Source organism: Pseudoliparis swirei, chromosome 9 (assembly GCF_029220125.1).
Source record: "Pseudoliparis swirei isolate HS2019 ecotype Mariana Trench chromosome 9, NWPU_hadal_v1, whole genome shotgun sequence".
Lineage (NCBI taxonomy): Eukaryota > Metazoa > Chordata > Actinopteri > Perciformes > Liparidae > Pseudoliparis > Pseudoliparis swirei.
This window is the reverse complement of record NC_079396.1, coordinates 13,819,608-13,832,358: the sequence shown is the minus strand read 5'-3', so window position 1 is coordinate 13,832,358 and position 12,751 is coordinate 13,819,608. Positions and strand designations below refer to the sequence as shown.

The following is a 12,751-nucleotide window of genomic DNA, read 5'->3' as shown; positions in this document are numbered from 1 at the left end:
TAAAAGATGCACATAACACAAGTATGTGCATTTCTTAAGTTGTGCAAAGTCCTCAGACTATAACCGTAAGGCTCAAAATGCTCAATCTTTGGTGAATTGAATTGTTTCACAGTCTACATCTTTACTGTTTTTAAAGGTTCAGGACCGAAGCGGTAAACTGGGTGGAGACATCAATGTGGTGTTACGTGAGCTGTTTCTTTGCTTTTCTTTTTTTAATATAATGGCAGTTGTACTCAGAAGTGTTTTTTAATTCCACCTGTAGTCAGGGGTTCAAAAATTGATTGTCGAATTCAAGAACTTTCCTTCAGCACACCATGCATGTCTTGGCTTCATCAGAGTGGTGCATTGTAGGTCACATAGGTCGTCAAAGTGTTCCAAAGAATATGTGGCTTTTACATATTGAGATATATTTCTGAAAGTTCTCATTCACTGTTAGGGTGGTTATATTTATACACTTTTTATATTGCACCTGGAATTTATATGTAGGAGCAGAAAAAACTGATTTTCTACTGCAGAAGAAAAAAAAGGTCAAAACCCACATGAAACATACAAGACAAAAGTCTGTCATATTTGGGCGAAATGTCATGTGAATATAAAGCAGTGTACATTTTTAAGGCTTAACATATACAATAATATTAAATAAGTTTGAGATATATTAGTTACACTTTATATATGTATAGACAGTTTATATTTTTTACTTTTAAAATCAAGTTTTACAATATGCAGTATTTGTGTTCTGTGATAATTTACAAATATTAAATGTGTATTTATTGATGTAAAAATCTGAAAACAAGGAAAATTACCTAAAAGTTAGGTTACGAAATAAATGATTAGGCTTCAATTACAATATCCAAAACACATACAGTAGAGTTTACCTTCGTAAACATACATGTTCGACTGTTGAACTTTTGCATGCACTTTTGTTTCAATCACTTGAAGTTGAATATATGTAGTATATAGGCAGTAAAGTGATATCTATTATACACCTTTTTCTTAGTGTTAACTAAATATATCATACAGATCAGAGGCAGATTACAACCAAATTATTTACATCCTAAAATTTGTCATGGACTGATGGATACATAATATAATATACACATATTTTTTAGCAGTCGTAAGCACATAAAGGAATAGTGTTTGATCAGTATATTTATAGAGTAATGTCAAAACCTGTAAGACTTGGAATTTATGATTAGTTACACTACCGTTCAAAAGTTTGGGGTCACCTAGACAATTTTGTGTCTTCCATGAAAACTCATACTTTTATTTATCAAATGAATTGAACATTTCATAGAACATATAGTCAAGACATTGACAAGGTTAGAAATAATGATTAATATTTGAAGTATTAATTTTGTTCTACAAACTTCAAGCTCAAAGGAAGGCCAGTTATAGCTTATATCACCAGCATAACTGTTTTCAGCTGTGCTAGCATAATTGCACAAGGGTTTTCTAATCAGACATTAGTCTTCTAAGGCGATTAGCAAACACAATGTACCATTAGAACACTGGAGTGATCGTTGCTGAGAAAGGGCCTCTATACACCTATGGAGATATTTCATTAGAAACCAGACACTTCCACCTTGAATATTAATTCACCACATTAACAATGTATAGAGTGTATTTTTGATTAATTTAATGTTATCTTTATTGAAAAAACAGTGCTTTTCTTTGAAAAATAAAGACATTTCTAAGTGACCCCAAACTTTTGAACGGTAGTGTATCTTGGTGAAATATATACTTAAATATCTTATCTCCTTACTTTTTGTATTTTCACATTGTGAGAAAGCCTTCAATGCACTTTGATTGAAAAATAAGCACAAAGATGTGGATGCCATTATAATCGCATGAGAGACAATCACTTTTACAATAAACTCAACTTTATTGACAGTAAAAAGTTGAGAGAATATCGAGGGACACGCATCTTTAACTGCAAGAACATCTTGAAAAGCAACATGACCAGTTTAAATAATGAGGCAGTTGTACATCTTTAACTTTGAGGTAAAGTGTTTTGTCATGTTACATCATTCACAAAATATTGTATAACATTTAAAAGTCTACACAAGGAGACAAAAACCCATGCCTCATTTTCACTTCTTGAAATTACTTCACATTTCAAAAATAATTCACAATTTAGGGAAAAGCAGAAAATGACAAGCACACATGCTATATTCCATTCACACACATGTCTCGACTTATCAAACCAAGTGCATCTTTAAATAACTTTTTTCACAAACAGTTTCAAGTATATTTTTGCCTGCTATCAATCAAAATGAAGTTAAACTATGAAGCAGCAAACCCACAATAACAAGTAAGAATACTGAGTTTGGTCTCATTCATGTTCCCAATATTAACATTATCAGATAACTCACCATACTGTAGCAATAAGGTATTTGGGTGCTATAAAGAAGCAGGAGGTAACATTTTATGGACTTGAGGAATATGCTGGATAAGATTTGGAATATAGCTGGTTTAATACACCAAGGCTGAAACAAACAACACTAAATAGATAATCACAAGTGACAACGGAACAGATCAAAAATGTTTGACAAGTTCATTCATTTTAAAGAATTAATTTGTTAATTAACTTACGTTAAGCAAATTGTTTACATTCTCAGCCTCAACAGCAGAGTGCAAAACGGCAAAAATAATTATTTTAGTGGAACTGATTTTCAATTCTAAGTCACACATCGCAGCAAACTTCAGTGTAGACCCCAGAACCAGCGCCACGCTTTCTGTTCAAGGCCGGCTTCGTTAAAAATACACTGGTGTTGCAAATTAGATGATCAAATATGGTGAGTATGATGTGATTTATCAGTGCAGTAGAGCAATCACAGAAAAAAATGGTAAAGCCATCAATTACTTCGGCAAAAGATGTTCATACATAAGCAGGGAACATAAAAGTGCAATCCTGTATAGGTATAGCACCCCGGGCCGTCTCAGTCAGGCTCTTACTGTACACGACATGGCTCGTGGTCTGATCTGCACCAGTATGCTCAGGCTCACTTTAAAATCCAAAAACCTATTAAACATCTGAGCCCTGAAGACCCTGAACGTTTTCAAGTTGATTTCCCTCACTTTTGATAGTCTCTCTGTGCAGCTGCAAATATTCTCTCTTCTGAGGTGTCTTCACACGTGCTGTAAACAATGTATTCCTACAGCGGCGTACTACTGTAGGAGTTAAGGCAATCCATTACTGTGCTTTGTCTGTGACAAAAGCTCCTCTCAAACCCAGAGGTACAAAGCTCTCAGTGCATATTAAGCATACCTGACACACGACACAAAGTACCCACCTCAACCACAGACACAAAGCTCTGCATACTAAGCATACCAAATAGAATTCTTAAAATGTACATGCCATGCTTACCTTAACTGCCTGTGCACAACCTTCCAAAAGTGCTAACTAAATCACTTAGCAAAAGATGGCTAGTTTGATTTTTGAGCACCAGCTCCTCTACAGTTTTTTTTTTTTTTTAAAGTTAAGAGGAAATCCCCAAAGAAGGCACTTTTGAAGCGGAACCAGTAGTTTTGCCGGATGATTTTATATGTGAGTGCAATCAATCATAGAATGCAACTTGCCTCCACTAAACTTTGAATGGTGCGGTGAAAAGATCTTCCACTCGCATCTGCTTTAGTTTAATAAATGTTCTCACCACAAATCCTTTTCCTGACACTAGGGATTTAAAGCAACTGATCTGGTGCAGAACAAACGGGAGCCTACAACTTTACAGAGCAACAGACGCCTCTCCTCATCCGATCACTCTCCCCTCTCCTCAGTCCACCTGATGCTCTCCGCGGCTGATGTGAGACGAGAACTCGTAGCGGTCCTGGCAGCGGTGGCCACAGATGTTGCACTCGAGGGGTTGGCGGAAACCGTGGCAACCCATGTGGATGGTAAACATGACGTGGTCCAGGAAGAGGATGCGACAGTGCCTGCAGTGGAAGGAGCGCACAGGCCGACCATCCCTGTCTAACACCTGCACAATCTCCTTGGAAGAAAGGGGTGAGACAGGGCTCCCCTTTATGGTGGGGGGCACAGGACACGCTCTCTCCCACTCTGGGTCCAAGTCTTTGGCCTGCCTGGGGCTGGAAGTGGAATGGCTGCGTGCCAGTGCTGGGGTCTGGTCGTGGAGGTGGTGGTTATTGGAGGTACTTGTCGGGGCTGTGACCCTTGTGCTCTGCTCTTCTGCTGTGCTCTCTGTGTCTGTAGAGTCGGGGCAGCCGTTGGGCGAGGTGATGTGCCTACGGGCCGAGCGCTGGTCATCACGGCCTTCACCCGCCTGCTGCCCCGCCAGGCCGAGGGGCACAGCTGCCAGCCCGCCTCCAGCATGGGCTCGGGGGCCCTGAGGAGTAAAGTTGCTGTTGACGGAGCCCATAATCGTGGGTATCTCCGTGAGGAAGGCAGGATGGAGCTGAGACGGTGCAGGCGGCTCATGGTTCTCCCTTTTACCCCTGCTGCCTTGAAGATGTGGACTGGCCAACCCAGATGGCTGAGAGCTCATGAGGTCTGCCTCCTTCTCAGAGCCAGAGGACAATTCGTAAGGTGCTTCAGGTGCTTCAGGTGCTTCACCTATGAAAAGGAACATCAGTAATACGATGATAAAAGGTCTGCTGGTTTACTTCTCCGTTTTCATGGAGCAACATGGAGACACATGGACGAGAAGTCTATAAACTGTTAAGTGCAAGTTGACTCTAATCATATACAGATAACTTTCGTATTAATTCTGCCCTTTTTTTAAGCTAAATATATAACATTGTGTAATTTAAAGTAAAAATAGAATTTGCCTTTGTAAAAGGTTATACATATATTCCCACACTCTTACTTAATATAACTAACATGGATTGACTTGTGAACATTAACTCACCCAAAAACTTCTGTGGTGTTGACCTCTTGCGCTTGGTGATGCTAATAGCCAATCTATCCACAAACGGGATTTTTTTATTCGATGGCTGGAGCAAAGGTTTTGTAATTGTCTCCATATTTACTGACTCTTCGTCTGCAAACAAAAGACACACTCATTATGTGTATAAATATATTGAACTTGCTTTATTCAGTCTATTTGCATTTACAATCAAGAAGACACTTTCTTGTGTGGCGTGATATGTTACCCTGTGCTGTCTGGTGGTCCAAACTCTTCAAATAACTGTGGCAGCGCTCCAGATGTTCCTCCAGTGTGCTCTGTTGTTTATAGCTGCGACTACAGTAGCTGCACTTGAAAGGTTTTCCCACCGTTGGAGAAGAAGCTGCAATTCAGAGAAAAAACACAAAACAGATAGATGCACAAAATGTCACCCGGTATGATGGATGCTGTTGATGTTATGATTTGGAGTGTTTCTCGTTTTGTTTTGAAATCCCTGTCTCGTTTCCTGTTCCCCTGCTCCTCCTTCCCTGTGCTTGTCTGTGTCGGTCCTGATTGTTTCCAGCCACGCCCTGATTGTTTCCACCTGTGTCTCCACCTGTGTCTCGTTTCCCCAGTGTATTTAGTCTGTGTCTCCCTGCTTGTTCGGTGTCTGTTCGTTTTTGTTCCAGTCTGGTTTTTGTCTGTAGTCCTGCTTGACGTTAGTCAATAAAACTTGTTTTTTGAGAACTCTGCCTGCTGCTTTTGGGTCCAAACCTTGCCCTTAACATAACAGTTGATTAAATGAAATTAGCTGAGAAATATATCAATAACATAACTACTATAGTGGTGTGTCCCCATTGATTAGCAATTGAAATTGTTCTATATCGCCCGCCAGTGACGAGAGAAAACGCCTAACTCTTTAACGTGTCCTCTTAAAATCCATCGGAAAGTCTGATGTAAATTCGCTGAAATCCAGTTGGCAAGAATCCTTTTTTAGAAAATGAACCTGAGACCCGTGAAGATCCATCGAGACCTTCTGTACATACTGTGTGTCAACACCTGTTGAAGGCGCCGACAGGATTTCCTGTTTTCACAAATGCTAAATGTCATATTTTGTCATGTGTCTTACAGTTCATTCTGGTGCAACTATTTGCTCTGCGCTTCACAGAAGGAGGACGTTCTAATGAATCCCCACTTCTACTGCTTACCGTTGTTTGAAACATTATACTCCATCACATTAAGGAATAATGTTATGGAACAACTGTATTTATCAGGTTCAATAACTGATTCGGTACATTTATGAAAAATCTCTTCATGGCTTTTGTTTGATGTGTTCGGTAGTGTTGCATGGCTCTTCAAGCTCACGGATTGACCTGCATGTGTGCGTAGATGTCCAGCCAGGGCATCTCTCCGGCGACAAGCGTAGTTGCAAACGGGACATTTGAAAGGCTTCTCTCCCGAATGTAACTTTATGTGGCGCAATAAGTTCCCCTTCTGGGTGAAGGAAGCCCCACACTGGTTACACTGGAACGGCCTCTCGCCTATAAACACATGGACAGACAAAGGATTTAAAAGGTAATCATTTCACGTACTGCTTTTATTTAATGATATTTAGGGTCATATTTTTTCACGGCCTTGCTGGCTTGTTCCCACCTGTGTGACTCCGCTTGTGCACCATTAGCACGTTGGGCCCGATGCAGATCATGCCGCACACCTCACACTGGAGCTTCCCATTGGGCAGGCGGAGAGGTCCTGGTGAAGCAGAGTTCGGACTGGCCATGTCATTATAAATGCTCCCTCTGTCTCTTCCAGCCCCGACGTACTCTGTGCTCCCTTCCTCCATGGGGTCATCTCTGTCCTCCCTCCTGCCATCGTCGCTCACAGCCTCTCTGTTCTCTGGCTGTGGAGCACCTGGTGACCCATCATCGCTGCACAGCTCAACCTTGATGGAGTTCGCTGTGTAGAGAGAGGGTGAGGAGGAGAACAAAAAATCATATTTACTTTAAAAATGTCAATGAATAATTCTACCTTGTGTAGATGCGGCCACAATGAAACAAAGGACTACTAACTGACCACTGAGGGAGCGGTGTGGGGACGACTGCTGACTGTTTGGGGATTTTGCTGAAGGGTCCTGCAACCCGCTATAAAAATCATGTTCCGTTGACGACTCTCCTCCATTACCTGAGAAACAAATATGCCAATGTTATGAAAGAAAGCATTACAGTTTAGAGACTGTACACATGCATGTATATAGTGTATCCCTGATATATAAACATACCTTGTGCATATGAGCATCCATTGCAGTCATCAGCATTCATTCTCTCCCCAGATGCCTACAGAAATAGGATTTTATTCAAAGGATTGTCAATATAACTTAGATATCAACATTTGATATAACAAAGTGATTTAGAGAATCACTTTGTCAAAACTGGTTTTTTTCACTCTTGCTCTAGTTGTAATGACTCTGAAAGAGTCAATTCACTTGACACTTTATATTTTACACAACATGTTTAACTCTGAATATTTACACCAACATTGGGGGCTATTTACTATTGCAGTTGTTGTAATAACTCTGAAATTGTCAATATTCTTTGACACTGCATTTTCAACACTGGGGAATTTACTATGTACATGCATACATACATACATACAGTACATATATACATGTATACATGCATGCATACATACATACATACGTACATACATACGTACGAACATACATACATACATACATACATACATACATACATACATACATACATACATACGTACATACATACGTACATACATACGTACATACATACATACATACATACATACATACGTACATACATATATTTATTTATATACATGCTGGATTGTGTTGAGATGTAGGGCTTATATTTACTTGCTGACGTTAATTATTTGTTCCTTCTAATTTTTTCAAAATAGGTATAGAGACTACCCCAATTTCCAACACTGGCGGTGCTGAGTTACAAGATTTCCAGACGAAGAACATGTGGATTGTATATGTGAGTTAAGGTGAAGCTCTATTTTATTTCATGTGGGGGGGGGGGGGGGGACGACCAAAATAGCCAGATGTACAATGCTGCACCTTTTGCTCAAATGGGTGACAACAACAATGGACAGAGGAGACTGTACGCGAGCAGGAGGCGGAGACAACGAAGCGCAGGGGGAATTAATATCCTGGCATTGGCCGTGCATGGGGAGCAACAGGCGCGGATGCAGCCGGGAGACGCGCCAGTCAAACCAGGGCACTGCGATTAAAAAAAAGGGGGGAAAAGAAAGGGGGACGCGCAAGAGCGCCGACCCTTTGCCTGGCAAGCCTCTCCGGACTGTGCAGTAAAACACACCGCGTTACACTGCCAAATAACTACCACGCTGCTCGATGTGCGCGTGGCTGTACTTGTTCTAGCTGCTCGGTGGATTTGGTCTGTTATGACACCAGTCAGCTCGAGACAGTGGCGAGACACAGCGGCAATGTGTTGCAGGAGACACAGCGGCAATGTGTTGCAGAAGGCACAATAGCAATGTGTTGCAGGAGACATAACGGCAATGTGTTGCACGAGACACAATAGCAATGTGTTGCAGGAGACACAACGGCAATGTGTTGCAGGAGACATAACGGCAATGTGTTGCACGAGACACAATGGCAATGTGTTGCAGGAGACACAATGGCAATGTGTTGCAGGAGTTACCCGAGAATCGTCCGCATGAACGCAGCTGTCGTCAAACCGGCCATACAATGTTTCTCACGAGCCGTTGCTATGGCACCCGACCACACGACAAATGGCATTCAGCAACTACTCAAAAACATGCCGCACTTCAGCATTAAACCCGACGGATGTTCTTACCGAGCGCCGCGGTGCGGTCCAGAAGCCTCCTCTTTACCTGGCGCCCGCTCCGTGTTTCCCTTTTTAATTGTCTGGATAGCTGTTTGTTTTCCCAGGCGACGACAGCATCTCCGGGATTTTTTTATTTTTTTTTACCTGGGAATCCCAAACAACTTCCGGGCCCATGCTGGGATACAGACCGAATAACTGTACAACAGATCTCTTGATTCAGTGATTGTCGAATGCATCGATGCATGTCGGCTCCGGGTACAGGTGATGCAAATGTGATGAAACGTATGACAAGAACTAACAGCGCATTCATATCTGAAAGAAATAAGAGCTTAAAGATGGCCAGAACAGTAAGCATGCTACATTTAGTGCAATTATTTATTGAACATTTAGACACGTGTTTGTGAACGAGTTCTCTTCCAGAAATGCTGGAGAATTAATTAGGCGGCTAATTGCACAAAGTCTATCTATCACACATTTGCGTCTACCTTTATTACGTGATCATTACATATTTTAATTAATGTGTTTTTGTATTAATGCTGTGAAATAATAAGATATGTACATAGTGATAGTTTAGTGTTTAAAAGCAAGCAAGCAGACGCACAGTAGAACATAACCAACATTGTTGTGATCAAATACTTTGGGTTGATAGTACCCCGATAGCACCACAAGGCGGCAGCAAAGTGCTCTTTGTAACCGACTCTGAGAAGTATCCAATCATCCAGCTGCATGCTGTGCGAGTCTCCAGTGGATACTCTTGATTTACGTTTCATGAACAATAGAAAGCAATGACAACCAATCGGCCCAGTCCCCCATGAAGCCAACTATGCTGTGAATCGACGAGGTTTGTGCCATTGTCGAAGGACCTCATACGCCTCATGGATCTTCATGAACATGACCTCAGCCTCCTTGCTGCTGGGGTTGTGGTCTGGATGCCATGTCTTGGCCAGCCCCCTATAGCTGCGAGTTATGTCTTCCATAGAGGCCTCTTCGTCCAACGAAAATACCTGCAACACAAATATATCCTGCTAACAGTGTGAAGATATGACAATGCCAGAGAATATGTTCAGATTGATGCACAGTTAACACCTTGAGGTGAAACCACCCTAACGTGTCACTTATATCCTTCCCAGTTATGCGCTTGCTCACCTTCAGTGCATCTTTTTCTTTCTTCGTGTACTCTTTGAGCAGTATTTGCAGCACCTTCCTCCAAGCGTCTTCATAGTACCCCCCTCCAGTAAGAACGCACAAGAGCCGATATGGCATCAAAAGAATGTACTCAAACACATTTCTGAGCCAAGGCAGGAACCAGAACATATCCAGGAGCGCTGATACACAGTCAGACAGGTAGTACAGCGTGGCTGTGGTGTTATAGAAAATACAGTAACCAAGCGGAGCGGAGAAGGCCAGCCAGGCTAGACCGAGCCTGTAAAGACGAGGACCTGGATAAAAGGCAGATATAGATACATTTTTAGTGGGTCTTAAAGATTTAGAGAGAAGCACTGTTATCAAGACGTGAAAGGAAGTCTGCCTCCTGTTTCCCCCTGTGTTTCCCTTTCCCCTGTCTGCCTCCTACCTGGTTTTCCTACCTGGCTCATTCACTTCACCTGTCCAGTCTGCTCAGCTGCCTTCCAGTTTCTCATTGACTATATCCACCCCGGCTTTCCATCCACTAATCGCCAAATTGTTTCTTCAACCACAGGAGTAAGTCGTGTTTGGCCACCCAGCAATTGTCTTAACCCTCGGCCTCATGCTCCATCTCAACCTCTTGTCATTCTCATCATCCATTATTCCTGCAATAAACCTTTGTTTTAATCCCTTTAGTGTCTGCATTTGGGTCCAAACCTACAGAGTGCCACAAAGTCAGATGGTACTGTTATATACATTATATATTATACGTGTTATCTTACCTAGTTCCTGTGTGCTCCCAGGTGTCCGTGGAGGTTTGACCCTGCGGTTCTGTGCAGCAATTACACTGGCAGCCAGGCTTATAGGGAGAGGCGATAAGCTGCTGCCATAGAATATTGGGGAGGTTATGAGACAAGTAGTCAATGTTTTCCGTAGATCAGAAGTCTGCTGCCCAATGCAGGACACCAGATGTACCCCTGCACCCACAGATAAAGGCAGGACGATCAAGTAGAAGAAACTGAGGGAGTTCAGTCCAATAAGAGCCATTGTGCCAAAGTAGATCCCAACACACACTTGTCCAACAAATCTGACAGGGCCCACAGGTGGAGGCACCAAGGGAGGTGTTTTTCTCTCCTTCGCTGCATCTTGATTGGCCTCACCAACATAAGCAGGAATACGTATGGCCTCTCTGACCCAGCCAAACCCAAATCCCCCCAGAGTCAGCATCCATAACAGAGCATGGCTGTCTCTTCCTAAATATAAATGGTGAAGGCCCAAAGGCCCGCCGGCAGCCCACAGGGCATAGGCTACCATGACACTTTTTACCATAGTTCTCCCTCAGTGGTCCCTGTTCAGGTGAATATTAGTCATCCCTCATGGGTACCTGCAATGAAGTAACACAATAATTTTGTCTTCTTCTTTTATTTTAACCAATTTGACATCATGCTTTTGATCACATGACACATTTCAATCGCATGCACTCCCTTGTATGCATTTCAAATCAGTGTTATACATTTTGGCATGTTTTCTCTGTATGAGCTGTGTGCTGCTACATCTTTGCAAAGGGATTTTTAATCTCTGCGATCCATCCACATAAATAATGTATTATATAAGAGGGATTTATCTAAGCTTGTGATAGTCTCTGTTATTTTAAGCTGATTCAAAACATAGCAGGCAGTAACTGTTGATGTGATTACATGTGCATTTTGAGAGAAAACATATCACATGTTGTTTAAAATGTCAGAAATTGAGATGGTAGTTCCCAATAATTCTCTCTAGGACAATCCATAGTTAATCTAAACGCTAAAGCAGACTGACTGTTGACTGTATTTACTTTTTATACATGTAATACATGTAAAACCTTTTTTGTTTTAACTAATAAAAAAGAGGTTACTTACCGAGCCCATGGTTTTAAGTCCTTATCCCGATAAATCCCTTCCTGTCCTTTTCGCAGTTGAAGTTGTTGCATGTTGTTGCAACATTTGGACTTTGGATCATGACAATGAAATTACCCTTCGGCTTAATCAAGATTTAGGTCTTTGAAACATCTGAACTGCGATGAGGAAGGGACAAACCTTTGATGCAGGTGCAACCTTAAGCCTATTTTAGAGGGGCTTCAGCCACCTGAAAATGTTCTTCAGCCTCCCCAAATAATTTGGCATTATTGGCTTTAAAAGTTTTTTTTTCATTAAAAAAAAAAATGGATATGCTATTTATAACTCTAACATGCTACATATGTGCGTGCGTTCTGGTTTGTCTTCTCCCCCTTCAAATTCCAATCCAATAGTCTATCATCATACTTAACAATATAATTCCCCGAGCACTAGGACCTTGGCTGGCTTTCTCCCTCTGCCAAGTAATGTCTTTACTAGTCAATGACAGCCAGGATTATAGCCAATGAGTTTAGCTCAAAGTAAATGATGCACGGAGTGACCTGTAAATCGAGGTAGTTACAGCATGTGGCTATGTATATAATATATTGGTAGTTGTTAACGAGTGTTACCTGCTTACATTTAGCTTTAATAGAGGAAAATGAAAGGAAACTTAGAACATGTCTCCAGTGAGCGAGAGTGTGAATGAGCGAATTCAAAATACGAGAAATAACTCTCTCTTCTTTGCATTAATATTTATATATTTTTCATTGAATGGTATATTTGACACTGAACAAATTCATCTTTATCTCAGTGATAGTGTCCAAATGAGCATAACATCCACTATGATTCTGAAATTCTGTCTCTAACAATGGATATCCGGGGCCCCAAAAAACATTGCGTGTGCAAACATAACAAATGATGCGACTCCCCTTTGAAAATGAGGACGACATCTGATTGGCTACAGGTCTGCGAATGAGCCACTGCAGGGGAGTCTTAAAAACCCACAAACAAATGTGTGATCCACAAACAAATGCAGTGTGATCCACAAACAAACAAATCATAATTT

The 12,751-nt window shown here is 41.5% G+C and overlaps 2 protein-coding genes across 3 annotated transcripts; both read right to left on the bottom strand.

Annotated features, from left to right (window-relative positions):
* Window positions 1–1,614: 1,614 nt before the first annotated feature.
* Window positions 1,615–8,945, bottom strand: ikzf4 (IKAROS family zinc finger 4). Its single transcript, XM_056423808.1, has 8 exons — window positions 8,696–8,945; window positions 7,120–7,174; window positions 6,915–7,022; window positions 6,495–6,797; window positions 6,215–6,382; window positions 5,110–5,244; window positions 4,866–4,997; window positions 1,615–4,570 (listed from the first exon to the last, which is right to left on the bottom strand). The coding sequence occupies exons 2-8, from the start codon at window positions 7,157–7,159 to the stop codon at window positions 3,774–3,776; spliced, it is 1,683 nt and encodes a 560-aa protein (XP_056279783.1). The 5' UTR covers window positions 7,160–7,174; window positions 8,696–8,945; the 3' UTR covers window positions 1,615–3,773.
* A 98-nt stretch (window positions 8,946–9,043) lies between these two features.
* Window positions 9,044–11,799, bottom strand: dnajc22 (DnaJ (Hsp40) homolog, subfamily C, member 22). 2 transcript variants are annotated; one of them, XM_056423810.1, is made up of 4 exons: window positions 11,710–11,799; window positions 10,594–11,195; window positions 9,833–10,125; window positions 9,044–9,690 (listed from the first exon to the last, which is right to left on the bottom strand). In XM_056423810.1, the coding sequence occupies exons 2-4, from the start codon at window positions 11,138–11,140 to the stop codon at window positions 9,508–9,510; spliced, it is 1,023 nt and encodes a 340-aa protein (XP_056279785.1). In that variant the 5' UTR covers window positions 11,141–11,195; window positions 11,710–11,799; the 3' UTR covers window positions 9,044–9,507. The 2 variants fall into 2 exon arrangements, with proteins under 2 accessions (XP_056279785.1, XP_056279784.1); XM_056423809.1 differs by having other exon boundaries at window positions 10,594–11,750.
* Between the last annotated feature and the right edge of the window lie 952 nt (window positions 11,800–12,751).